This window comes from Arachis ipaensis, chromosome B04 (genome assembly GCF_000816755.2).
Source record: "Arachis ipaensis cultivar K30076 chromosome B04, Araip1.1, whole genome shotgun sequence".
NCBI classification, from domain to species: domain Eukaryota; kingdom Viridiplantae; phylum Streptophyta; class Magnoliopsida; order Fabales; family Fabaceae; genus Arachis; species Arachis ipaensis.
The window spans coordinates 12,250,591-12,278,015 of record NC_029788.2 but is presented as its reverse complement, the minus strand read 5'-3'; the positions used below and the strand labels follow the sequence as shown (position 1 = coordinate 12,278,015).

General features: G+C 37.6%; 2 protein-coding genes and 2 long non-coding RNA genes across 11 annotated transcripts in view; 3 read left to right on the top strand and 1 right to left on the bottom strand.

The window, feature by feature from the left end:
* LOC107638908 (stilbene synthase 1) overlaps nucleotides 1-27,425 on the bottom strand; it is an 87,598-nt gene that overhangs the window by 9,072 nt on the left and 51,101 nt on the right. Inside the window, exon 2 of one of the 2 annotated variants that reach the window (XM_016342307.2) lies at nucleotides 477-1,680. The exons of the other annotated variant lie outside the window; for it this stretch is intronic. Coding sequence (XP_016197793.1) covers nucleotides 689-1,680 — 992 coding nt within the window. The 3' untranslated portion in view covers nucleotides 477-688. Of the gene's footprint in view, nucleotides 1-476; nucleotides 1,681-27,425 lie in introns of those variants that run through there. 2 annotated transcript variants of the gene reach the window in all.
* LOC107638910 lies at nucleotides 3,379-7,854 on the top strand. 7 transcript variants are annotated; one of them, XM_021120768.1, is made up of 8 exons: nucleotides 3,379-4,070; nucleotides 4,611-4,686; nucleotides 4,773-4,857; nucleotides 5,277-5,397; nucleotides 5,738-5,792; nucleotides 6,474-6,536; nucleotides 6,863-7,270; nucleotides 7,670-7,854. In XM_021120768.1, exons 1-7 carry the CDS (start codon nucleotides 3,772-3,774, stop codon nucleotides 6,941-6,943), a joined length of 780 nt encoding a protein of 259 aa, XP_020976427.1. In that variant the 5' UTR covers nucleotides 3,379-3,771; the 3' UTR covers nucleotides 6,944-7,270; nucleotides 7,670-7,854. The 7 variants fall into 7 exon arrangements, with proteins under 7 accessions (XP_020976427.1, XP_016197797.2, XP_020976424.1 ...); XM_016342311.2 differs by having other exon boundaries at nucleotides 6,474-6,617; XM_021120765.1 differs by lacking the exon at nucleotides 7,670-7,854 and having other exon boundaries at nucleotides 5,738-5,961; nucleotides 6,863-6,876.
* Nucleotides 13,208-15,233, top strand: LOC110270915. Its single transcript, XR_002360690.1, has 3 exons — nucleotides 13,208-13,506; nucleotides 13,619-13,745; nucleotides 15,053-15,233. It is a non-coding gene; the product is annotated as an uncharacterized LOC110270915 (long non-coding RNA).
* Nucleotides 22,202-27,425, top strand: part of LOC110270916 — an 8,569-nt gene continuing 3,345 nt past the window's right edge. The window contains exons 1-3 of the long non-coding RNA XR_002360691.1: nucleotides 22,202-22,245; nucleotides 22,765-23,011; nucleotides 23,431-23,551. This is a non-coding gene — a long non-coding RNA (uncharacterized LOC110270916). The remainder of the gene's footprint in view (nucleotides 22,246-22,764; nucleotides 23,012-23,430; nucleotides 23,552-27,425) is intronic.

Here is a 27,425-nt window from a genome sequence, read left to right as displayed (position 1 = left end):
GTGTTTTTTTTTTTAGAAATTAACGTCTCACATTTTTTTCTCATATATTTAGAATAAAAAAATCCTTAAAAATCAGTATATTAATTAGAATCAAAATTCTCTAAATAAAAAATAAAACACGAACAAACTAATCTAACAAATCAAAATCAACTATCAATAAAAGATAACATGAATAATATACAAGATAACATGAGTATTCTTTTTCAATAAAATTAATTTTGTTATATTCAATCTTGTATCAAGTGACAACATATTAAAAATTAGACAATAAAAGTAACATTATTATATAATTATCTATGAGATACTTCAAAGTTCAAACGCACGATAATATAAAGATTACAAATACACAATACATCAAGCCTTGTACTACTATCATACCAAATACTTTTTGACTTTATCTTCAATGAAACCTCATGCGAAGGCGTTTATAGTTGTTTTTAAATGAAATTACAAACCAAATATTGGTATGTGTCATGTTGCTCATCAATTGAAAAGAATTTGATATATTTTTTAATAACAATTACAAATTTTGATATTGAATCTTCGCATAACGAATTAACTTTAGACATCTTTGTCTAATTTTTCACTCATCTAAGAATATGAGACATTTAGAATCTTATTTTAGAGTAAAAAAAATTATTAAAAAATAACATAATTGCATATATGCAGAGATATATAATTAAGCGCATTATATGGACATGCTGCGGAGAACAACGGTTTCAATAGTGAGACCAGGACCAAACCCAAAAAGTACACCCCAATCAAGTCCTTCTCCGGTGGTTTTAAGTCCAGCTTCAAGTGACTTCTTTCTCATCAAATCCATAATGAAGAACACACACGCACTTGACATGTTACCATAATTGCTAAGCACATCTCTAGTGGCTTTCATCTTCTCTGGCTTCAAGTTCACCTTCTCTTCAACCTGGTCTAAAATTGCACGTCCACCAGGATGTGCAATCCAAAATATTGAGTTATAATCAGATATACCCAGTGGATCAAAAGCTTTACTGAGTGCATCATTGATATTTTGTGAAATAATATCCGGAACACTCTTATTAAGATAGAATGTAAGTCCAACTTCACGAAGGAGACCACCGATGGCTCCATGGCTGTTAGGGACAAGTTGTTGATCAGTTGAAACAATCTCAAAGAGAGGATTCTCAACCTTTGGAACAGGATCAGAACCAATGATAATTGCAGCAGCTCCATCGGCAAACAATGCTTGCCCTACAAGACTATCCATGTCTGTCTCACTAGGACCACGAAAAGTGACTGAAGTATTTTCAGAACAAACAATAAGCACACGAGCATCCTTGTTATTTTCAGCTAAATCCTTAGCCAAACGAAGGACAGTGCCACCAGCGAAGCAGCCTTGGTGGTACATCATGTACCTCTTGACGCTTGGGTCGAGCCCTAAGAGTACGATGAGTTCGTAATCAACGCCAGGCAACGCAACACCGCTGGTGGTGCAGAAAATCAAATGTGTGATCTTAGACATTGGCTGACCCCATTCTTTGATGGCCTTGGTTGCAGCCTCTTTTCCAACTCTTGGTACCTCTCTGATCATCATGTCTTCCCTTGCATCCAACGACGGTGCCTTGTATGCGCACATATTGGGATTCTCCTTCAGTATCTCTTCTGTTAAATACATATGTCTGTTCTTGATCTGTGTTCTCTCACCTGTAATAATATGTAATTCACATCTATCAATATCCTTGATGAAGTTTCAAAAATGGTAAATATATGTACTGAACAAGTTATTATTTCTAATTATGAAAATTTAAATGGTGACCGTAAAATATGTAAATTTTCATTTGTATATAATTTTGTTAAACTAACCCAATTTTTATAGGATATAAGTTGGTTTATATTTTTCATTGTTTTAATTATCAGTGTTTAAATTTATGAAAATATTTGACGATGGACAAAATTTTTTCTTTACGTTTACCTTGTATTTGAATAGCTAATAATTCTCATTTCTCCCTAAATCCTTTATGGTGAAATAATAAAATGAGAGTTTAAAATATTATTAGAGTTTACCCAATACGTTGTACAAGTTTATTGATATTTTTAATGAAACTAATATGCATGACAATTTCACTTTTTTATCTTTACTAAAATTTTTTTTTTTACTGTTTGGTATGATATGTTATATATTGTGTATTAATTAATATAATAATAAAATAATAAATTTTACTTTGATAAATATTAAATAAAACAAAAGTAAAAATGATATATATCATTCATTCTAAAAATTTAAACTAATAAAAAAAGATAATATAGATAGATATATCTCTAACATTATCCAAGTCATGTTGAAATTAAAGTTGCACACACGTGCTTATTATTTCCATTACATCCAAGTCTTATTGAAATTAAATCTCTTAGAATTGCAAAAATATTTGTGTCTGATTTATTAACTAGTGGTACTTAAGTATATTTATAATTAAGGTGATCTTGTCATTTTATATAAATTTCAATATTCAAAGACGATGTATTTGACTGGATGTGTGAGGAGTTTGGTGGGTGGATGACAATAATGGAGTCTACCACCATATATGATTCCGGTCTTTAATTAAGCTACGGTTTTTTTATGTCATGTTTAAAAACCGTAACAATAGAGATAGTCTATAGCAAGGTTCCGAAAATCAAATCAATCAATAAACCGGTAAGATGATTAGTTCAATAGTTCAACTGGAATTCAACCGGTTTAATTAAATATAAAATAAAATTATTAAAAATTCTATTTTCAAAAATAAAAATTTATATAGCAACAATCACAAACACAAACTTATACAAATTAAATGCAGTCAACAATTAAGTATGAATTAGTAACAAAGATTTATACAATTTCTAATCACATCAACAAACCAACAACACATGCATCATTAGAACACAATCAACAATTACATCTAAAAGTTCAGAAGACAAACTCAGAAGTCAAAATCCATTACAATTAGACAATAACATCAGAAATCAACAAAAAAAAAAAATTAAAAGAAGTACCTTCAGCAATCAACAAAATTATTTCAGAAAAATTAACTCAAAGTCATAAGAGCAGTGGACCTGAACAACCGTTAGAGGACGAAGGTGAAAGCAAGGGTTGTTACTGCTACAAGAAAAATACCCATTCAGCTACACTTTTTTTAAGTTACATTTGAAAAGCGTAGCCTATTCCTTGAATAGGCTACGCTTTTTTGCATGGTGCCCTTTTATAAGAGAAAAGGAAACACTATTGAGGCATCACTTCAAAAGCGTCTCCTTAGATATTTTAAATATCACTTATAAAGTGTAGCCAAATCTAAAAAGCTATGGGTACACTTTTTAAACCAAAGGGAGCACTTTTAAAACGTAACTCATTTATTAAGTTTTGGGTGCGCTAGCTTCAGAAGTGTGTCCTAATATTAAAATACCAAATAAACACTTAGTGAAATTTTGTTTGCCCTCAATCGATCACCCTCAGTCCCTCATCCTCACTCGACACACACCCTCATCCTCACTCAACAGACACACGAAAGAGCGAAGAAATCAGAAAACTAAGGGGGAGAATGGGAAGAAGAAGAGAGGAGAGGGAAGGAAGGAGAGAACGACGGCGGCTAACTGGCTAGGGCTCTGTCATCGTCGTCGTCGAATGCCAGTGAGAGAGAGAGAGAGCTTGAGGAAGAGAGAAAACGCAATGGAGGAGAGAAGAAAGGGGTGCTCTATCGCCGCTGAAGCTCCACCGCCGCTGCTAGGGCTTGTTGTCATCGCCGCTCTGCCACCGCCAGGCTGATGTACCGCTGCCGAGGATCTCGAAGGGATGTCTTGCCAAACCCGTTACCCAGTTTCCGTACGCACCTGCTACCCTCTACGGCGTTGGAGTTCCTTCAAGCTGAGCTCGAGCTTCAGGAAGCGGCTTTGCTTTACATTCTTAGTGGAATTTGCGTTTTATTTGTTTATTTGTTTATTTTTTCTGAATTGTTACTGATTCTGCTTCGCGTGGCGATGTTATTTTGGAATAAAGAGGGAAGAGAGGAATTGCTTGTAGTGTTACTGAGCCACATTCAGATCCTGAGGGTGACAATGAGGAGGTACTTTCAGTTTGCTTTGGTACTATATCTGTTGAAGAATTTGTGAGTTGGTTAATTTGTTGTAATTGTCAGGTTAGTTAGAAATCAGAAGTTAGTTTGTTTGTTTCAGTTTTTGACAATTTGCTGCACTATATCTATTAGGCTAGCATCTGTTATAACAGTTATTTTAGTTTCAAAAGTTAGTGTCGATTAGTTTCAAAATCTGATCATTGTAGAACTTGACAGGAAGGAATTTGATTCAAGAGCTATAATCTTGCATGTTTCTAAATTCTAAGTGGTCAGTTCAGTCCCCTATTGCAGCTCAACTATGTTTCCTGAATTTTGATATCAATTAAAAAGCAAAATAGAAGATTTGCTAATGACTTTCAATATGATGCTACAATTTACATTTTACAAAACACCATATATGAATCAGTTGCTGATCCTTTTCTATGTTCTCAGAAGTTATATTATTTTAAACACCAACTACCAATGCACGTTCAGCTGATTTACTCGGATCAGTGTCACATTGGAACTAACCTTCTTTCTTTGTTTTTTCAGTCTAACTCAACTGTGTCATCATTTGGATTATGAAATAGATCTTGTGGATGTGAAGTGTTGGAGTTGGCACAATGAGGTTGTTGGAGTTTGGGTGCTTGGTTGCAGTTCTATGTGGTCTTCTTGTGTATGTGAAAGTTGAGATTTACATTGTAACTGTTGAAGGTGAACCTGTTACTAGTTATGGAGGTGGAATTTATGGTTTTGAAGCTACTGTTGTTGAATCTGATGAGAAGATTGATATCAATAGGTAGGTAATTGCAATTACATTTTCCTATGAATTTTCCATTTTTGTTTTTTTCCAATGACATGTAAATATGTTTTGAGGAGGCTAGTTAATATGATGAATTCTCTTTTGGTGAAATTAACCTTCCAAATCTAGTTAATATGATGAATTCCTTGAACATAGTGGTTGCTTTCAATTTCCAGCTTCAAGCTATATTCCTCTCTGATGCTTTTTTGGGTTATGTTTTCTTTGCTTTGGGTGTTTTACATGGAAATTTGATTACCAATTTAAATTCTCCTTAATCACATAAACCCGGAATTCATCTGAAAACTAAAGAATTAAGCTATGTTTTTCTGTAGGCAAACAAGATTTAATCTGTTATTTATCTGATTGATTATTTATTTTATTTTTATGTTGGTTATGGTGTACAAATATAAAATCAGGACATGGATTTGTTGTTGGAGATGAAGGGTACAGGCAGGACAGTGACATTCAGAAAGTTAAGCTTTCAAGGGAGGCATTGACACAGCTCTCCAAGTTAGTTGAGTCCAGAGTTAGTACAGGGTGAGTATCTTTTTTTTTTTTTTGTGTGCAGCTTATGAGAATTTCTTTCATCTTAATTGATGTTGGAACCTGGAAGTGCTCATTCAGTTGTGTAGGTGATGATGATATTTGGATTGATAACATCGGATAAATGTGTGAAGCTCTAAACAATTGAGTGAATTTATAACTAATACCTTATGAACTATCATCTGTTTCCTCTGGTTGAGATTGTTTACTGAATTTTGATTCTATCATTTTAGCAGATCCAGAACTTGAAACATCGGTTCTTTCAGTTTGATAAGTTTTATAACATAGCATAACTTTTCTTGTTAGAAATCTAAGTCAGATTTTTCTTGTGCAGTCTCGATACGATCTTAACACTATTCTATTCCTTTTGGAATTGGGGCTGCTGCCAGGTTAGATTAAACACTATCTACCATAAATCTTCTGTTTGCATATCTAGAGGCTGTGGATGGCAGCACCTTGGGCCTTTCATAAATCTAGGAGCATTCTACCTATGTGGGATTTCACTTGCTGCAACATTTGCATTTTGGGTCAAATTAAGAGGTAGAGAACTTTGGATTGGTATGACCATCTTTTCTAAGTTCAAACAGCATCCTCCCCCTCTCCCTGTAACTCATATTTGTCAATTTGCACTAGGTTCCATTTTTCTGATCTTATAGCTGATGAAGTCTCTAGGTTAATTTTAATTTTGTTGTTTGGATTTTGTTTGAATTTAATTAGACTTGAATTTTTAGGTTTAACTTAGTTTGAATTAGGATTTCAAATTAGAATTAGCTTTAGTTAGTGAACTTTGAACATGTTATTCTAGTTCTTGAGTGTTGTATTGTTGATAGTTTGGATAATAATTCTTGATTTATTTTATGTGAAAGCTGATTAGATTCTTTATTCCATTGGGTGATGTATGTAAAAGCAATGTCGGCATTTTGAATTTCGAAGAAGCAAATTTAGAGAAAAAGAAAACATGTGGATATGTATCTTTACTTTTGGGGATGTGAACTGATTTTCATGCATTAATTAAAAACATGGTTTGGTGCTTTATCTTTTTGTTACTAAGATTCATATTCATTTTGCAGCTTCTATTTACACCAATCCTGGATGGAAAAACACTTTTGTATTCAGTTGTATCAACTTTTGAGGTGAGAATAGGAATCGCCTTTGGAAGCGGTGGAAGCCAGTCACTTCCCGCCACTGAATGGCCCAATGTTTCTTCTTGTCTGGTGTGCTTCTACTACGTTTGATTTAATATAATTGTTCCAAGAAAAATAATAAAATTTGAGTTGTGTTGTTTTTCGTAAAAGACTTCTATTTGCGGTGCTGTTGCAGAAAGAATATGAACTTCAGTTTTGATGCAACTCTTAGAAATTGTAATGCATTATGGATTATGAAGCTGATTCTATGTAAATGGATATCAGCTTGAAGCCTTTCATGTAATCATGCTTATTTTGAATTTAAATTTTTGTAGGAAAAGCTTTTTACTGACACCTTGGTTAAGACCATGGTGGAAGAAGCTTTTTACTTTGCCTGCTGGTTATTTGATGAATAAGGCTGTTGGTGGCAGTATATATATTAGAGTGATTTCGGTTAGTAAACTTTCAAGGAGTTGCTTCAAGGGGGTGGGGGGGGATCTAGGAGGCCTCAAAATGGTACAACCAATTTCTCGGTGGACTGTTTTGATGACAAGGACCTACAAACATTTGTCGAGGTAGAAGTTGGGGACTTAATCAGGAGAACAGATGTCAGACTTGGATCAACCCCTCAATGGAATGCACCATTTAATATGGTTTTACATGTTGGAAACCTTCATTTCAATCTTTATGAGCCTCATCCCAACAATATCAAGTGTGACTACCTAGCAAGTTATGAAAACAAGGTACCAAAATAATTACCATGTCAGGTCAAATAGTAGTTACGTTCTTTAGTCTTTATTATGTTTTGGAAACTACTTCAACTTTTATACAGCAACCGAAACTTGATGCAAAAAAGTCATTGATTGATTCATTGTTTCTTGTGTATTATGCTTCATTCCTTCATTGTGCAAACCAAGCTTGAAGCAGCTAAGTTGAAGTGAACTGCACTGCTGTTGCATTTGTTAAGCATACACAGATATCTCATCTCTATTCATGGACTACGAGAGGATTCACAAACCTCATGTCATTTAGCTCCATTTCAATTTACCTTTTGCACTGTCTTCTTCATTATGGAGTTCAAATTAGTCAGCCACCGTTGATGCCTTCCTTCTAATTTGTTAATTAAGTTGTTTGTTATGCAGACTGGAATAATTTCCCCAAGTAAACTGAGGATGAAGCTTATAGGTCACAGAAAGAAGGATGGATCCAACAGTAACTCATCCAGAACTTTTCCTTCCAGAATTGATAATGCTGAATTTGTCAACAGTTTACTACCCTCTAACAATGGCAACCCTGACGATGAAAGTCTGCATTTCATTTCTTTCTATTTCTTATACATGTAATCATATTACTAAATATTATGTTGTACAAAAAATTATTAGAATATTATATATATATATAGAAAATTAAAAAAAAAGAGGGACCTAAGGCTACACTTATAAATGGTAGCCATGGTATACAATGTGGCTACGCTTTACAGGTGATGCAGTAGTGTTGAAAAGCGTAGCCTATTCTGGCAAAAATGGAAGCTGAAAAGCGTTGCCTTTGGTCCTAGATAGCATCACTTGAAAAGCGCACCCTATTCCCAAACGTCAAAAGCGTAGCCTTTGGTGCAGAAAAGCGTAGCCTTTGAGAATAGGCAACGGCCGAATAGGAATCACTCCAAAAAGCGTAGCCGTAGCCTAAGGCATCATTTTTTTCACTTTTGGCTACACTTTTCAAGTGTACCTGAATGGGTGTTTTTCTTGTAGTGTACTGTGAGTAAGCAATAATCGTGGGAGAGAGATGCGACAGCGAGGAGAAGATCTCCGAGGAGACCTTCATGATGGTAATTAAGGAGAAGAGCTCCGAGCGCAACGGCGAGAAGAGGACCGATCTGTAGAGACTACTTCTGGTTGTGATGGCACAATGACAGAGACACAACTTCAGAGTGGCCACCGCCGATGAAGGCAAAGACGACGACGCCAACAGCAGCCCCGAGAAGACCTGGCAACGCAAGGAGACCCTTGAAGAGGAGACGGCGGGGCTAGCGGCGTTGTAACTCAGCTTGAGGTTTTTTTTTAATTAAAATTATAAAAAGCGTTAAAAAACTGATCAGTTCACCGGTTTATTGCCGGTTCGACCGTTTTTTCACTAGTTTTTTGTCAAGTGGTTTTTTGTGTCAATCGGATAGACTAGAGAATCGGTTCCTGATTAATCTGATCAAACCGGTTAGTCCGGTTCGATTTTTAGAACACTAGTCTATAGTAATAATTTTTTATTTATAGTAACAATTTTGAATAGTGCTTTTAGAAAATAGATTTTTGTCACATAATTTAAAAAAAAAACGTCACAATAGATGTCAAAGATCAAGGTTTTGAATGTTCACCTTTTTTAATTGAATTATTTCAGACTTTAGATCAATTTTTGTTATGTCGTATTTAAAAATTGTGATTTAAAAGTGTCTACTAAGGTTTTCAAGTTTCAATTTTTTATCTTACGATTTAGTTTTGGATTTGTGTTCCTTGAAAGTGGAAGTCTGGAAAGTACTTACTACTTTGATAATTCGGTTTTTTGAATACCAAAGAAAATGACAAGAGTTAAAGTTGTCCATGCATGATTCTCGTTAGTAAATAGCTGTAATTAGCATTAGTTATAGTGTGTTGACATAGGGCTATAGTGGAGGATAATATTTCTGCTATCGCAAATGTTAACAAATCACCGATGATTCATAAACAAAGTCACAAAATGTAATTGATTCTATGACTTGTTTACACTTATATATATAGAGTTTAAACTGATGTTGTAGCAGTTATTAGTTACAAGTGTATCAATATCTTGGTTTGTGTGATACAGGGAAACTCAAGTATACTGTGTTCCCAGTCTGAAAATGATTTTATCAATTGAATTTCTCTATTCCCCAAGAAAGCGCCAGCCAAAGGATCGGACGATGATATAATTAAAGAATCCTACTTTAGTTGCAATTACTTAATTAATATTTTGGTATCATTAGGATTTTTTGTTAGAGGTTTTTCCTATAAACATTGTGATAATATATATAATATAACTAGAAGAGCTTATTTCTTTTCTATTAGACGATATTTCTGTATTGTTTTAGTATTTATGTTCCCTCGCCTTTAACTTTACAAGTTTTGTAAGAGGGATAGAATTTTGATATGAGATGCTTGTAAACTAATGTGTATATATATATATATATATATATGTATTTCCTGTGAGTATGGTACTTTATATTGTGAGTATGAATGTATGTTAATTAAAAATTCGGTCTAAGTTTTAAACAAGCTCATACTTTAGTATTAAATATTATAAGAGTCGTCGTAATACCTGAACTATCGTAAGACCCTTATTGAATTATTAGATAACTTTTTATTCAGAAAAATTTAGTAGATCTTTGTGGGGTGGATACCTATATCCCATCCCGGTAGATATTTCGAGAGTTCTCAATTAGTTTCTTGTCACAAATAATATCTACAGATATTGATTTTAGTATATTTTTTTCCATCCTAACAGAGAAATTATTGCTTAAAGAAATATTGACAGTTCCTTCTCGTATCGATGTAAATGGTATTTTCTTTCTATTCATTTATAAAATTGTTGGTACTAAAAATAGATTTTTTTTACCAGAAGACATTTTGACTACCAATTGTTTCGACTACAGAAGCAGAGACGAGCAAGCTGAAGTCGAAGAAAGATAGTGCAAAGAATGTCAAAGTCGAAAAGCAGTTACTTGAAGACCAAGGTAAGAGAATAAATGGAATGTCAAAATTTGGGAGTCAAGATTCTTTATAGTCAAGAAGGCAGGGTCGTGGCCTGAGAAAAAGGAGGAAGCGAGATCGTAGGTAAAATTCTTCATGGTCAAGTCTATTCTCATAGTCTATAAATAGGAGAAGTTCACAAGAGTTCAGGGACTTCAATAAAAAATACTTCACCATCACACCAAACTCTGCAAAAATTTTCAATCCCAATGACGCAACGGAAGATCATAGAGTGCAAGTGCATGTGAGTGCCAGAAGTTCATTTTTATTTTATTTTCCTTTTTTTTCTTTCTTTTTCATTTTAATTCATTTCTTTTTATTTCTTTGCTTTCAATATTTTATTGTTATTTTACTTTCTTTCAATTTTAATTTTACTCTTTCATTTATTTAAAGCTTACATTTTTTTGTACTTCCTTTTATTTGCTACAATTTGCTACCAGTATTTCGACGCAATTTGTTTTGACACAAACGCTTAGTAATTCCTGCGTCGAGCCCACTTTTTTTAGAAGAGTCGTATCTATTTCTCGAATTGAAATCTTGATACAAGCTTGATTTGACACCCTGTCGAAGTTACCAAAAATCAAGTGAAACAAAAATATACTTTAGACTAAAAGACAAATAGGTCTCTGACCTTTTAAAACGGAGACATTTTTGTCCCTCAAGATTGGAAAATACATTTCGATCCCCCACATTTTAAAACGGGAGACAATTATACCCTTCCGTCCGTTTTGGGCCAAAAACGGCAACGGAGCCAGCTGACATGGAGGGGCAGTGAATGACGTGGCCGTTACACTCGCTGAGGTGGATTGGGACAAAATTTAACTAAACAAATTCGTCCCTGAAGTGCCAAACGACGCCGTTTCCACCGGTGAGCCCTATTTCATCCAAACGCAAGGTGGAAGTCATGGCCGCTGCTTGTGCGATCGTCCATGATGAGCGAGGGGGGTTCTTCATGCACAAGATCTCTCACAATAAGAAACAGTTCAAAGGGGTTTGATCCTCCTCCACCTCCTAGATAATACTCATTGGTTTTCTTCACAAGCTCCATGATCCTAAGGTGTTCATCTTTCACAACTTTAAGCTCCTCCTCACATTCCTCTACAAACCCTTTCATTTCCTTAACAAATCCACCTCTCTCATTGTTCTCGCTGACTAATATTCCCAATGCAATTGACGGACCAATACATGGATCCCCTGACTTAATTTATTTTTGGCAAATCAGAACCCAAAACAAAACTTATAATCCTAAAAATAAGAAACAATATAGATTCAGAAGCAAAAATTCTTAATTAAAAATCCAAAAATCAAAACCCAAAACCCCCCAAATTTCACAGAACCAACTGAAAATTGATACATACTTTCTCTGTCTTCACTAGCTATTGTTGTTCACCATCATCATCATCAGGCGCTTACCTCGCTCATTAGAGATTGATGCTTCTCCTCATCAAAAACCTTGACTCTTCAATAGATTCATCGGAGCAGCGAATCAACCTTCAAAACGTGGTTTACGTGCTTACTCGTTAAAATAGGAGGGGTCGCGAGAGAGCAGAGCGTGCACAGACTTTTTTCGACACTGAAAAGGGAGAGGGAGTTAGAGAATGAGCGAGAAGAGATAATGGAGAATGAGATAGAGAATGCTTACCTGGTGAGCGCGGTGATGAGCAGTGACGGTGGAGAAGAGATGATGAGACGAAGGTGAAAACGAAAGAAAACGGCAAAAGAACACTCTCTTAGCTTGCAACCCTTTTCAAGAACTTTGGCTTCAATTGGTTCTTATGACTTCCGTGAAGCGCACAAGCTCCAAAGGCGCGTGAAGGATGGTGACATTGCAAGATAACTTAGAGAGCAACCAAACTCTCAAACAGAAAGATAAAATAAACACAACTTTACCAAATCACCAAACCATGAAGAAGATAAACATCAATAAAATGAACTCAAATTCATCATATTCAACAAAGATCCATCAAATTCTAAGTCAAAATAACGAATCAAACAACCCCCAAATCAAAACAAAAACTTCTTTTTTTTTATCTATTTTGGGAAAAGATTAATAGAAAACTGACCCTGTAGAGTGTGTTCAAGCACTTGGAGCAGCCACCAAGACCAGGAAAGCCATTGACATTGTTGGTTCTACTGATGCAATTCTTCTCTAACTTTCTCACAGTTTTATCCCCAACAAGTTCACCATTTTCATTAACTAAAAATGCATCTGGGCAACTCAGAGGGTGAAGCCTTATCCCACAGAAGCAGAATACAACATCACATGTCTCATTGGGTCTTTTCAGCTGAATCCCTCTCACTTTCAGTGCATTCTCTAAGTCATTCACACATGTTTCTGAGTCATCTGGTAACAATGGCATCTCATATGACAATGATGATGTGTGGGTATGGCTATGGGTTAATGCAGTGGAAGAATATGCAGAGTATAACCATGATGCAAGAACAGGGCAGCACCGTATGCGGTACTGCGCCATGGCACTGCCGCCACCATGCCATGCCTCGCCGCGAGGTACCCAATCGTGCCATCGCTGTCCCGTGGAGCCATCGCTGTGCCGCCGCGCGTGAGGATGCTGGGCCGTCGCTGCCTTCTCGTCGCAAAAGAGAGAGAGAGCTCGCGAACCAGGGAGATCGACCCACGCCTCACCGCTGCCAAGCTCGCGCCGCCACTGTCCCATTGAGCTTTTGCCGATGATTGTGCCGCTATTGTCAGAGAAACCCGAGGAGAGAGAGAGAGATGACCCGATGGGAGAGAGGGGGAAGACCACCCGCGACGCTGCCGGAGCTTCCATGGCCGTCAGAAACTGCCACCTACCTCCGCCACTGCTAAGGTTCGCCGCCGGTGCGCCGTTGAAAGGAAGGCCGTTCAGTCACGCCGAGCAGGAGAGACAGAGAGATCTGAAGGTGTGCTAGGAACCCAACCACCGTGCCTGGCCACCGATCGCGTCACTGGCGCCGCCTCGGTCGGAACTGCCGCCATCAGAAAAGGGTTCTGGTCGCCAGGAGTGGTTCTGCGACTCCCGGGACCACCGCCGGAGCTTCTGGCTACTTCTGCCGTCGCCGGAAAAATTGCCGGTAAGGGTTCATTCGAGGTTTCTGCCTTTTTAGTTTTCGAGATGGTTTTGATGCTGTACGGTTTTTCCAGTTGATCCGCCAGAGCTTCTGGCCGCCGCCGGAGCTGTTGCCGGGCCGGTTCGAAATCGTAGTTGCCTCATTGTGTTGTTTCGGTAAGAAATTATGTTTCGAATGATCTCGCGTTAGTATTCTGTTGTGTTCGGTTAATGAATACGAGTTTTGATAACGTGGCGTCGAGTCCTGATTATTGTATGTTACGATTAGTGTTGCTATGGTTATTGCGAACGTGACTGGAAGCTGAGGTTTTGGCTGCCGGAATTGTGGTTGTGGATTTCGGGTCGAGGCGGAAAGGACTTTGTGGCGCGTTTGAGTTATGGATTTGCGTTTTGAGGTAGGGCGCTTTCCGAAAACTATAGTTTATTATTGGAATTATTACATATGGGTACTGATGTGAGATATTGTGTATTTGGTGATTGTATCTGCCTTATGTATTATTTGATTGACTCGAATGACTATGGATGTTGGTTTGGCTGAATTGTTGTGTGGCTTGTGAGATGTAATGTTTGAAGTTGATTCTTTAAAGATTTGAAATGAGTTTAATCCGTTGAGGATTGGTTTGAATTGAGTCAACTATTTTGATGATGTGAAGATAGAATACTCTTGAAATTCAGCCTGGGTTGCTTTAATTGATGTGGTTTTGATAAATGATTTATTGCTGAACTGATTCTTTAAAGCTTTGGAAATGAGTTAAATCGGTTGATATTGAGTTGATTTTTGAAATGGTTTCCTTGAGATATGCCACTGAGGCGATTGTTGGACTTAGCTTGTTTTTGAATTGATTTCTGGTTTTGAGCTGTTGAGAAGGAATGAGAAACAGTTTAGTTGGGACCCGAACCGGGTGGCAAAAGTCCAAGTTTTAGGGGAGGTGCTGCCGAAATTTCTATAAAACCTGCAAACAGACACGAGAGGGAGAGGATCGCGCCGCCACGGTCGTCCAGGAGAAGCGCCGGAGAAGCTGCTGCGCGGCCCAGAATCCGCGTTCAACTCGCCGCCGTTCAGACTCCAGTTGCTGTCACCCTTGTGCAGGCGCCGTCGCGAGGTAGCCTTGCATCCGCCGCCGTCTTCGCGGGGCTTATGTGTGGCCGCGGTTGCTCCTCGCCGTGGATCACTAGGGACAGGCATGCATCATATGCATTTATGTGACATTGTTTGGGTGTGCATATTATACTTGGTTTGCCTATGTGATTAATTGCTAACTGTTCTACTTGTAATAACTGTTTGTTTGTGCTTGAACTTCCTATCTGTGTTTGCATCTGGGACTCTGTTGGATTTGTGGTGATTGGTTGTTGGTTGGATTGTTTGGGCCTAGGGCCGTGGTTGGAAAGAGATGAACTGATGGTTGATTTCGGTTTTGTGTTTCTGGTTTGGAATAAAATTATGAAAGGCTATTTTTGTTCCGCATAGATAAACCGTTTTGAAAGGCTTTTGAGTTTTGAGAATTGAATGGTTCCTCTTTCAGTAAAGATTTTTGACTTTACTTTTATTGAAAACCGTGTTTTTGAAAAGAGGCATAAGAAGGTTATTAATCACTGGTACGGTTTATCTTCATGTATCCTATTACAGTAATTCCCAAAAACCCTCTACTGAGAATCCTTTCGAGGATGATGTTCTCACCCCCCTACATTTTTCCCCTTTCAGGATATGGGCGCAGAAGTTACGAAGAGTTCTTTTAGTTGTGGTTGAAATGCTTTGTATTGCTTTAGACTATTATTTGTACCCTCGCCTTTATCTTGAGATATTCTGTAAGAGGGATAGGAATTGTGTTGGATTATGTTTGTGATATTATTTATATATATTTATGTATATATATGGATGTACTCTTTATGAGTTTTGTAAGTTGTATGGTATTTATGGACGTATGTTATCGGATGAAAGTTTTTGGGAGCGGTATTGCGGTTTAAAGTTTCAAACAGGCTCATATTTTAGTATTAAATAAGATAAGTGTCGTCGTAATGTCCGACCTATCAGAGTCGCGCAGCCGGAAGCGTGAGCTTTGGTAGTTAGGGTGTTACATTATGGTATCAGAGCAGTTCTTCCTGTAGAGCCTGAGGAATGGACTGACTATGCTTCAATTGCATGCTCTGAGCGTTTGTCATGGAATAGGTCTTGTCAAATGACGAGAATTAGAGCTTTATGCACATGACGATCTATTGATTAACGCTATTAGTCTTGCATTGCATAATTCCTGATATTAAGTTTGGCCGGCTTAATACCAGTGAATCTTGTATATAACAGCACTAATGGGTTATCATAGATGATATACGAGTTTTGAGTGAAGCGAATCGCTGGTTTTGGAAACGTTAGAAACTATTTCTCGAGACTGTTCAGTTGTGTATCTTGGATTTTGTTCGAGTCGACCTGTTCTTCATACCCTAACTTGAAGTTCTTGTTTGCTACTCCTCCTGAAAAGTAATTTGATGCTTCCACTCTGTTTCTCTATTCATATGCATTCTTGTTTGATCTTAAGTGCATATGCTTGTTTAAAATCCTTGTTGCATCTATCTTCCTCTGTTTGAGTTCTTCTTGATTCAAGTATTCTTTGATATAGCCTTGAACTTGTCTTAATGTGCTGTGACTTTTAACTCCGGGTTCTGATTCCATTCTTTGAGAAATTGTTGATTCAGTTTTTCTCTTACTGGACAGTGATCACAACCAATTTTGAGATTTTATAAATTGCTGTTGATTAGATATATACTTTTCTATATATGAGACTTTGAAATTATTTATGCAGTTTAACAACTATTTCTTTCTAATACCTTGTCTGTACTTTTACTGGTTTACGCAATTGCACTTACTTTAAAAGTAAATTTGACTTTCTAGTGATTTTACTATAGCTCCAATGGACATCTTTATTTAATTGTGTATTTGGATATTTTTCAAAATTTTGGAAAGAAAGAAAGAACTTAGGTGCAGTTGATTTCACGTAAAATTGATACCTAAGAGTCGTTAAATAATTTGACTGATTTGACTAAATTTTCATCTAACGGTTCTCAAATATCAACTTCACGTGAAGTCGACTTCACCTAAGTTTTTACCTAATATTTTATATATTTGCATCCAATTACGAAAGATATGAATAGGTGCATCCAGTAGGTAGTTGGGCACACATGCTTATTATTTCCATTACATCTATCATGATACTACTGGTGCCAAAACATTACGTTGACAACAAAAGATAACATGAATTAATAATTATATTTTTGATACTTTAATTTTTTTTAAGTAAATTTTATTTGAATTTACTTAATTTTTGTATAATTTTTTTTTTACTTTTAGAATTTATTAAAGATTGAATTTTAAATTTTTTGGATATAAAATTTTGATATCATATCATGATATATACCATTCATTCTAAAAATTTAAACTAATAAAAAAAATAATATAGATAGATATATCTCTAACATTATCCAAGTCATGTTGAAATTAAAGTTGCACACACGTGCTTATTATTTCCATTACATCCAAGTCTTATTGAAATTAAATCTCTTAGAATTGCAAAAATATTTGTGTCTGATTTATTAACTAGTGGTACTTAAGTATATTTATAATTAAGGTGATCTTGTCATTTTATATAAATTTCAATATTCAAAGACGATGTATTTGACTGGATGTGTGAGGAGTTTGGTGGGTGGATGACAATAATGGAGTCTACCACCATATATAATTCCGGTCTTTAATTAAGCTACGGTTTTTTTATGTCATGTTTAAAAACCGTAACAATAGAGATAGTCTATAGCAAGGTTCCGAAAACCAAATCGATCAATAAACCGGTAAGATGATTAGTTCAATAGTTCAACTGAAATTCAACCGGTTTAATTAAATATAAAATAAAATTATTAAAAATTCTATTTTCAAAAATAAAAATTTATAATTAGCAACAATCACAAACACAAACTTATACAAATTAAATGCAGTCAACAATTAAGTATGAATTAGTAACAAAGATTTATACAATTTCTAATCACATCAACAAACCAACAACACATGCATCATTAGAACACAATCAACAATTACATCTAAAAGTTCAGAAGACAAACTCAGAAGTCAAAATCCATTACAATTAGACAATAACATCATAAATCAACAAAAAAAAAATTAAAAGAAGTACCTTCAGCAATCAACAAAATTATTTCAGAAAAATTAACTCAAAGTCATAAGAGCAGTGGACCTGAACAACCGTTAGAGGACGAAGGTGAAAGCAAGGGTTGTTACTGCTACAAGAAAAACACCCATTCAGCTACACTTTTTTTAAGTTACATTTGAAAAGCGTAGCCTATTCCTAGAATAGGCTACGCTTTTTTGCATGGTGCCCTTTTATAAGAGAAAAGGAAACACTATTGAGGCATCACTTCAAAAGCGTCTCCTTAGATATTTTAAATATCACTTATAAAGTGTAGCCAAATCTAAAAAGCTATGGGTACACTTTTTAAACCAAAGGGAGCACTTTTAAAACGTAACTCATTTATTAAGTTTTGGGTGCGCTTCAGAAGTGTCTCCTAATATTAAAATACCAAATAAACACTTAGTGAAATTTTGTTTGCCCTCAATCGATCACCCTCAGTCCCTCATCCTCACTCGACACACACCCTCATCCTCACTCAACAGACACACGAAAGAGCGAAGAAATCAGAAAACTAAGGGGGAGAATGGGAAGAAGAAGAGAGGAGAGGGAAGGAAGGAGAGAACGACGGCGGCTAACTGGCTAGGGCTCTGTCATCGTCGTCGTCGAATGCCAGTGAGAGAGAGAGAGAGAGCTTGAGGAAGAGAGAAAACGCAATGGAGGAGAGAAGAAAGGGGTGCTCTATCGCCGCTGAAGCTCCACCGCCGCTGCTAGGGCTTGTTGTAAGACCCGGTTAATTAACGACTAATTAACCCATAAATGAGAATTTATTCTATAAAGCCAAAAATGTTATTTTTATGGCTTAATATGATAGAGGAGATTGAGACGAGAATTTCGGTACCAATTTTATAGAAATCGGACCAAGATTGGACCGAACGGGCCAAACCGGGCCAACCGGACCCAAAGTGGGCCCTTGGCCCAACATAACTAAACCCTAAAACACTTATTTCAGCACTCTCTCTCCTCACTTATCACTCAAACACGCTGAAATGGAGTAAGGGAGGGGAAGAACACTCTCTCAAGTTCTATCTCTCACTTGATCTTCAAACCACCATAACTTTTGATCTAGAGCTCCGATTGCCGCACCGTTTGCGGCCACGCGTTCACCGCGAAGATCTCTACAAAACCCATACAATCAATCTTGAGGTAAGCCACGTTTTTATCTTCGAATTTCCAGCCTTGATTTCGAGTTTCATGAGCAAAAATATTGAGATTTTGGGCTCTTTGATGTTATAGGACCCAACTCTCTTGAAGGAGAAGTTTAATCTTGTCTCCTTGGACCTTGGGTGTGGTAAGATTCTCAACCCTAGTGTAATTTGTTGTTCTATGATGTTTGGGTATTGAGATGTTGTGTATAGGTATGATGATTGTGGCTTAGGTTGTGTATATGTGAATATTGGAGCTTGATTGGTGATTTTGGAAAGCTTGGGAGAGGGTTTTGTGTGACAAAATATGTTCTTGGAGGTGTTGATACCTTGAGAGCTTGTGGACAAGTGGTTTAGAAGTGCTCCGATTGAGCTTGGAAAATCGGCTAAAGGTATGGTTTCGGTTTCCCGTATCTAATATGTAATGTGGTAGGAAATACTTAGGCTAGAGGCCCTAAGATAGGAATTGAATTGTTGATGTGGTTGAATGGTTGAGATATATGATGTGATCATATATGTGATTATGAATATTGATGCCTTGATTGTGTGATATATGAGAAAATGCATGTTGTGATATATGCTTGCTGAATGATTGAGGTTGAATTGATGGGTGGTGCCATATTGTTGGTGAGTATGATGATTATGTATAATGATGGTTGATTGGAAATGGTATTATTGGAAAGGGAGGATGTGGAGGATGTATGACATGATATTGTGTTTGTCCTTTAGCAATTTGATTGAGAAGTGTTAAAAGGGTTGGATGGTGATTTTGGAAATTTTGGTAAAGTGTCAATGTGTGAGTTGAGGATGGCTTGTTGTTGATTTTGGTACATTTCGAATGATTTCAAAGAAAAGGCTTGAAATTGGCATGTTTTGATTGATTTTGAAAAGAGTTGAAAGTGACTTGTTTTGAAAATGGCACTTTGTGGTTTTGTATGAAAACATGGTTTTTGGGCATACTTTGACGGGACATAACCTGGACTAAGGATCTCTGATTTGTGCCAAATCTATTTAGAAATGAAATTGGATCCGGGATGTCCATGCCGTTCGAAGAACGGGTGAAAAATGATTTAAAATGAGAGACTTATGACCGTCGGAAGATTGGGGGTTGAATCTGTGAATTCTGCAGCTTTTAACTTAGAAAATTTTTAGCAGAATAACCCTCCGCGCGTAGGCGCACTTGGCGCGTGCACGCCATTCTTCCAGGAAGCACCATCCACGCGTGCGCGTGGTGTGCGCGGGCGCGTCGATGCGCTGCGCCATATTCCCAGCTATTTTCCAGAGAGTTGTGCCAGAATTGTGCCAGTTTTGTGCCTGGGCGCAAGAGCACCCACGCGTACGCGTGGCTGACGCTTGCGCGTCGTTTGGATATTTTTCAACCCGCACGTTCGCGCGTATGATGCTTGCGCGTCGATGAGTTTTTGGCCATCCGCGCGTGCGCGTGGAGTGCGCGTACGCGTGGCCTTGTTTTCATCCCAAAGTTGATTTTTGAGTTTTAAAAGCCAAATTTCATACTTCTAAGCCTCCGATCTCACCACTTATATCTTAAATCATTATGATATGCCTAGCATGAGGAAAAGGGCTAGTGAATGTGGTAACTTGCGAGTGAAGCAAGGGAAAAATGAATGATCAATGATGATCAAAGATGATTACGTGAGATGCGGAGAATGGCGGTGGAAGTGCTTGTTATGCCATGGGCCGAAGGGCCGTAATTGTTAATGAATTGGCTGGTTATGGATTTAACCGTAAGCCGGATGGCTAGATTATTGCCGTGTTACGGCGGAGCCATGATTATGGCTAAGTATAAATGCATATATGCTGTTGAATGAATTGTGAATGTTGCACTTCCACTATCTGAGATACGAGTTTCCCTAGGTAGCAGCAGTGGCTAGCCACCACGTGCTCCAGGTTGAGACTTGATACTCTGTTGACCCTATGTCGTAAGTGTGGCCGGGCACTGTGAAAGGCTCGGATGAGCTCGCCCCCGTAAATATTCACCAGTGAGGGTGATGGATATGGATCATGATTATGATCAAGTTTATGATGAGTACAACTCGAGTTGGGGATGCGCGACAGAGGGACAGTCCAATGGTTAGCTACCAGGACTTGTCGGGTTGGCTCTATAACCGACAAATGATATCATCAGCCACTAGGGACAGGCATGCATCATAAGCATACTACATGAATTGTTTGAGATTGCCTATTTGACTTCATATTACTTGCTAATTGTCTAAATGCCTTATCTATTCCTATTTGTAAATCTCTTGTCTGATATAACTGTGTTTGCTATATTATACTCCTGCTGGTGGTTGGGAGGTCTGAAGGAATTGGAAAGGGAAGTATTAGTTAGACTGAAGAATCTTTAGTCAGTTGCCACTTACGGTTTAGTTTGTTTATAAGCTTTGATATTATCTGGAGAAAGTTCTAGGATTGCCTTCGGCTTTCCTCTATTATTATGTATTATATATGTGAAAGCTGTTACCGTGCTGGGGACCTCTGGTTCTCACCCATGCAGATTTTGTGGTTTTCAAATGCAGGACGCGAGGCTTCTCGTTGAGGCATGCTGGAGACTTCTGGATTAGCGAAGATCCTTTGTTCTCGGGACTCTGTTTTGGGTTATATATCTTGTTTAGATACTTTTATCTCCATTAAATAATACAAACTGTGATGACTCCTCTTATAGGAGGTTTTGGAGAATAGGTTTCTGTATTTGTGTCCCTTTGGGTTTTCCTTGGGGTTTTCCTTATTTTATTATATGTATATATTGCTATGCTCGGACCGGTTATCTTCGCGGCCGGATTTTGAGCCTTGTTATTCCCGTTTTTGACACTCTTTATATATATGATCTCGCATTCGCTTATCCTTTACTCGTTACGTTATCGATCGGAGTGTAGCGCTTTCGAGTTACGTTTTTTTGTTTACCCCTTTTTCTATAAAGGCTCCTAGTTATAATCAATCATTCATACTACTATACGTACTCAATTTTTATTTTAGAGGTCGTAATACCTTGCCATCTCTGAATTATGACTTAAGCATAAGATTCTGTATGGTAGGGTGTTACACTTGTTGTCATCGCCGTTCTGCCACCGCCAGGCTGATGTACCGCTGCCAAGGATCTCGAAGGGATGTCTCGCCACTGTTGTGCTCTGTCGCCGCGCTGTCGTCGACTGGAGCTCGCTGTTGAGCTGCTGCACCGTCTCCAAGATGTTGCGTCACCGCTCATCTCTTCTCCGTCGCCGCTCATCACCGTTGTTGATGAACATGCATGGTTCAACTTGAATACCCTTTTTTTCCTTATTCTCGCCAAACCCGTTACCCAGTTTCCGTACGCACCTGCTACCCTCTACGGCGTTGGAGTTCCTTCAAGCTGAGCTCGAGCTTCAGGAAGCGGCTTTGCTTTCCATTCTTAGTGGAATTTGCGTTTTATTTGTTTATTTGTTTATTTTTTCTGAATTGTTACTGATTCTGCTTCGCGTGGTGATGTTATTTTGGAATAAAGAGGGAAGAGAGGAATTACTTGTAGTGTTACTGAGTCACATTCAGATCCTGAGGGTGACAATGAGGAGGTACTTTCAGTTTGCTTTGGTACTATATCTGTTGAAGAATTTGTGAGTTGGTTAATTTGTTATAATTGTCAGGTTAGTTAGAAATTAGAAGTTAGTTTGTTTGTTTCAATTTTTAACAATTTGCTGCACTATATCTATTAGACTAGCATCTGTTATAACAGTTATTTTAGTTTCAAAAGTTAGTGTCGATTAGTTTCAAAATCTGATCATTGTAGAACTTGACAGGAAGGAATTTGATTCAAGAGCTGTAATCTTGCATGTTTCTAAATTCTAAGTGGTCGGTTCAGTCCCCTATTGCAGCTCAACTGTGTTTCCTGAATTTTGATATCAATTAAAAAGCAAAATAGAAGATTTGCTAATGACTTGTTTTTTCAAAACACCATATATGAATGAGTTGCTGATCCTTTTCTATGTTCTCAGAAGTTATATTATTTTAAACACCAACTACCAATGCACGTTCAGCTGATTTACTCGGATCAGTGTCACATTGGAACTAACCTTCTTTCTTTGTTTTTTCAGTCTAACTCAACTGTGTCATCATTTGGATTATGAAACAGATCTTGTGGATGTGAAGTGTTGGAGTTGGCACAATGAGGTTGTTGGAGTTTGGGTGCTTGGTTGCAGTTCTATGTGGTCTTATTGTGTATGTGAAAGTTGAGATTTACATCGTAACTGTTGAAGGTGAACCTGTTACTAGTTATGGAGGTGGAATTTATGGTTTTGAAGCTACTATTGTTGAATCTGATGAGAAGATTGATATCAATAGGTAGGTAATTGCAATTACATTTTCCTATGAATTTTCCATTTTTGTTTTTTTCCAATGACATGTAAATATGTTTTGAGGAGGCTAGTTAATATGATGAATTCTCTTTTGGTAAAATTAACCTTCCAAATCTAGTTAATATGATGAATTCCTTGAACATAGTGGTTGCTTTCAATTTCCAGCTTCAAGCTATATTCCTCTCTGATGCTTTTTTTGGTTATGTTTTCTTTGCTTTGGGTGTTTTACATGGAAATTTGATTACCAATTTAAATTCTCCTTAATCACATAAACCCGGAATTCATCTAAAAACTAAAGAATTAAGCTATGTTTTTCTGTAGGCAAACAAGATTTAATCTGTTATTTAGCTAATTGATTATTTATTTTATTTTTATGTTGGTTATGGTGTACAAATATAAAATCAGGACATGGATTTGTTGTTGGAGATGAAGGGTACAGGCAGGACAGTGACATTCAGAAAGTTAAGCTTTCAAGGGAGGCATTGACACAGCTCTCCAAGTTAGTTGAGTCCAGAGTTAGTACAGGGTGAGTATCTTTTTTTGTGTGTTGATGAGCGGATATTTTATACGCTTTTTGGGGTTAATTTCATATAGTTTTTAGGGTGTTTTAGTTAGTTTTTAGTTTAATTCCATTAGTTTTTAGGAAAAATTCATATTTCTGGACTTTATTATGAGTTGTGTGTTTTTCTGTGATTTCAAGTATTTTTCTGGCTGAAATTGAGGGAGCTGAGCAAAAATCTGATTCAGGCTGAAAAAGGACTGCTGATGCTGTTGGATTCTGACCTCCCTGCACTTAAAGTGGATTTTCTGGAGCTACAGAACTCGAAATGGAGCGCTTCCAATTGCGTTGGAAAGTAGACATCCAGGGCTTTCTAGAAATATATAATAGTCCATACTTTGCACAAGGATAGATGACGTAAACTGGCGTTCAACGCCAGTTCTCTGCCCAATTCTGGCGTCCAGCGCCAGAAAAGGATCAAAAGTTGGAGTTCAACGCCAGAAATGGATCCAAACCTGGCATTGAACGCCCAAAATAGCCTTATGCACGTGAATTGCTTAAGTCTCAACCCCAGCACACACCAAGTGGGCCCCAGAAGTGGATCTCTGCACCATCTATCAGAGTTTACTCATTTTCTGTAAACCTAGGCTACTAGTTTAGTATTTAAACTACTTTTAGAGACTTATTTTGTACCTTATGACATTTTAGATCCGAACTTTGTACTCTTTGACGGCATGAGTCTCTAAACTCCATTGTTGGGGGTGAGGAGCTCTGCTGTGTCTCGATGAATTAATGCAAGTATTTCTGTTTTCTATTCAAACACGCTTGTTCCTATCTAAGATGTTCATTCGCGCTTAACTGTGATGAAGGTGATGATCCGTGACACTCATCACCATTCTCAACCCATGAACGTGTGCCTGACAACCGCCTCCGTTCTATATCAGATTGAATGAGTATCTCTTAGATCTCTTAATCAGAATCTTCGTGGTATAAGCTAGAATTGATGGCAGCATTCACGAGAATCCGGAAAGTCTAAATCTTGTCTGTGGTATTCCGAGTAGGATTCAAGGATTGAATGACTGTGACGAGCTTCAAACTCCTGAAGGCTGGGCGTTAGTGACAAACGCAAAGGAATCTAGGGATTCTATTCCAACCGGATCGAGAACCAACCGATGATTAGCCGTGCTGTGACAGAGCGCGTGAGCGTAGTTTTCACTGGAAGGATGGAAGGTAGCCATTGACAACGGTGATCCACCAACACACAGCTTGCCATAGGATGACGTGCGTGCGTGAACAAGAAGACAGAGGAAAGCAGAGATTCAGAAGACAAAGCATCTCCAAAACTCCAACATATTCTCCATTACTGCATAACAAGTAACCTTTAATCCATGCTCTCTTGTTTATTTGCAATTCAACTGATAAACATAATTGACTTCCTGACTTAGATTTACAAGATAACCATAGATTGCTTCAAACCAACAATCTCCGTGGGATTCGACCCTTACTCACGTGAGGTATTACTTGGACGACCCAGTGCACTTGCTGGTCAGTGGTACGAGTTTTGAAAAGTGTGATTCACAATTCGTGCACCAAGTTTTTGGCGCCGTTGCCGGGGATTGTTCGTGTTTGGACAACTAACGGTTTATTTTGTTGCTTAGATTAGGAAAAATTTCTCCTTTTTTTTGTTTAGAGTCTCTTATTATTGTTGTGTTAAAATTTTAGAATCCTTATTTTCTTTTTAAAATCTTTTTCAAAAAAATAATTTTTCTACTAAATTCTGTGCCAAACTTTAAGTTTGGTGTTTTCTTGTTGATTTTTCTTAAAATTTTCGAAAATTTATTTTGGTTTTCTAAAAATTTTAAATTTGGTGTTCGTCCTTCATGTTCTTGTGTTCTTGTGAGTCTTCAAAGTGTTCTTGAGTTTTTTTTGTGTCTTGATCTTAAAATTTTTTAGTTTGGTGTTCCTTAGTGTTTTCCCTCCAAAATTTTCGAAAATAAGGACCATTAGATCTAAAAATTTTAAATCTTGTGCTATCTTATTGTTTTTCTCTTTCCTCTTAAAAATCAAAAATATCTTTTCTCTCTATTTTAAAAACAATTTTTCGAAATATATTTCTATCTACAGACTATTACTGTTTCTATTTGCTGTAAAAGATCAAGCTAAGAGGTGGTTGAATAACCAACCTAAGGCCAGCATAAAGACATGGAAACAACTGACAGAAAAATTCCTGAATCAGTACTTTCTCCCAAAACGGATGACACAGCTAAGGCTGGACATCCAAGGCTTTAAACAAGGAGATAATGAATCTCTTTATGATGCCTGGGAAAGATACAGGGAGATGCTACGAAAATGCCCTTTTGAAATGTTTTCAGAGTGGGTTCAGTTAGACATCTTCTATTTTGGGCTTCCAGAAGGAGCTCAGATGTCTCTTGATTACTCAGCTGGTGGATCTATCCATATGAGAAAGACAATTGAAGAGGCTCAAGAGCTCATTGATACAGTTGCCAGGAATCAGCATCTGTACCTAAGCAATGACTCTTCCATGAAAGAAGAGGTTAAGGCAGCAACTGCTGAACTCAGTCCTGTAAAACAAGCTGCTGAATTCAATCAGCAATTGGACTTTCTAACAAAGCAGTTAGCCGAATTCAAAGAAAGGTTACAAGAGACAAGGATGGCTAATATACATATGGACGAACAGTTTAAGCAAACAACACAGCAGCTGTCAAGGCAAATAGCAGAAGAATGCCAAGCAGTTTAACTAAGAAGTGGGAAAACATTAAATACCCCACCTCAAGGCAGCAAAAAGCTAAGAAATGAGCAAACCACCCAAAATTCACCTGAGGACAGTAAGAGCCCAGGGAAAAGTAATTCTGGAACTAAAACGCCAGAAAATTGGTGGAAGGCTGGCGCTGAACGCCCAGATCATGCTCAGGACTGGCGTTCAACGCCAGAAACAAGGCAGGACTGGCGTTCAACGCCAGAAATGGGCAAGGATCTGGCGTTGAACGCCCAAAATGGGCAAGATCTGGCGCTGAACGCCCAAAATGGGCACAGTTCTGGCGTTCAGACGCCAGGAGCAAATAAGGAGCTGGCGTCCAGTTTCACTCCAGCTTCTAACTCTGGCACTCAATCGCCAGTGAGGGATCAGACACACACAAATGCTGATAACAACCCCTCTAAAAAGGCTTCTTCAACCACTTCTGTAGGCAATAAACCTGCAGCAACTAAGGTTGAAGAATATTAAGCCAAGATACCTTATCCTCAAAAACTACGGAAAGAGGAGCAGGATAAGCAATTTGCTCGCTTTGCAGATTATCTCAGGACTCTTGAAATAAAGATTCCATTTGCAGAAGCACTTGAGCAAATACCTTCTTACGCCAAGTTCATGAAAGAGATCTTGAGTCATAAGAAGGATTGGAGAGAAATAGAAAGAGTTCTCCTCACTGAAGAATGCAGTGCAGTCATTCTGAAAAGCTTTCCTGAAAAGCTTAAAGACCATGGGAGCTTTCTCGTTTCTGGGAGAAGGTGACACTTTTCCAGTGATCATAAGCTCTGCTTTAAATTCACAGGAAGAGGAGGCACTTATTCAAGAGCTAAGGACACACAAGACAGCTCTTGGGTGGTCCATAGGTGACCTTAAGGGCATAAGCCCAGCTAGATGTATGCAAAAAATCTTATTGGAGGATAATGCCAAACCAGTGGTTCAACCACAGAGGCGGCTAAATCCAGCCATGAAAGAAGTAGTGCAGAAAGAGGTCACCAAACTACTAGAGGCTGGGATTATTTTTCCTATTTCTGATAGCCCCTGGGTGAGCCCTGTCCAAGTCGTCCCAAAAAAGGGAGGCATGACAGTGATTCATAATGAATAAAATGAACTGGTTCCTACAAGAACAGTTACAGG

Bases quoted from the DNA above. Each gene is read 5' to 3' on its own strand.
- LOC107638910 (XM_016342310.2), top strand. From the start codon at position 3,772: ATGTACCGCTGCCGAGGATCTCGAAGGGATGTCTTGCCAAACCCGTTA. The intron at 4,071-4,610 runs GTACTTTCAGTT...TTGTTTTTTCAG, and splicing joins CTGAGGGTGACAATGAGGAG to TCTAACTCAACTGTGTCATC. The intron at 4,687-4,772 runs GTTGTTGGAGTT...TAACTGTTGAAG, and splicing joins GTTGGAGTTGGCACAATGAG to GTGAACCTGTTACTAGTTAT.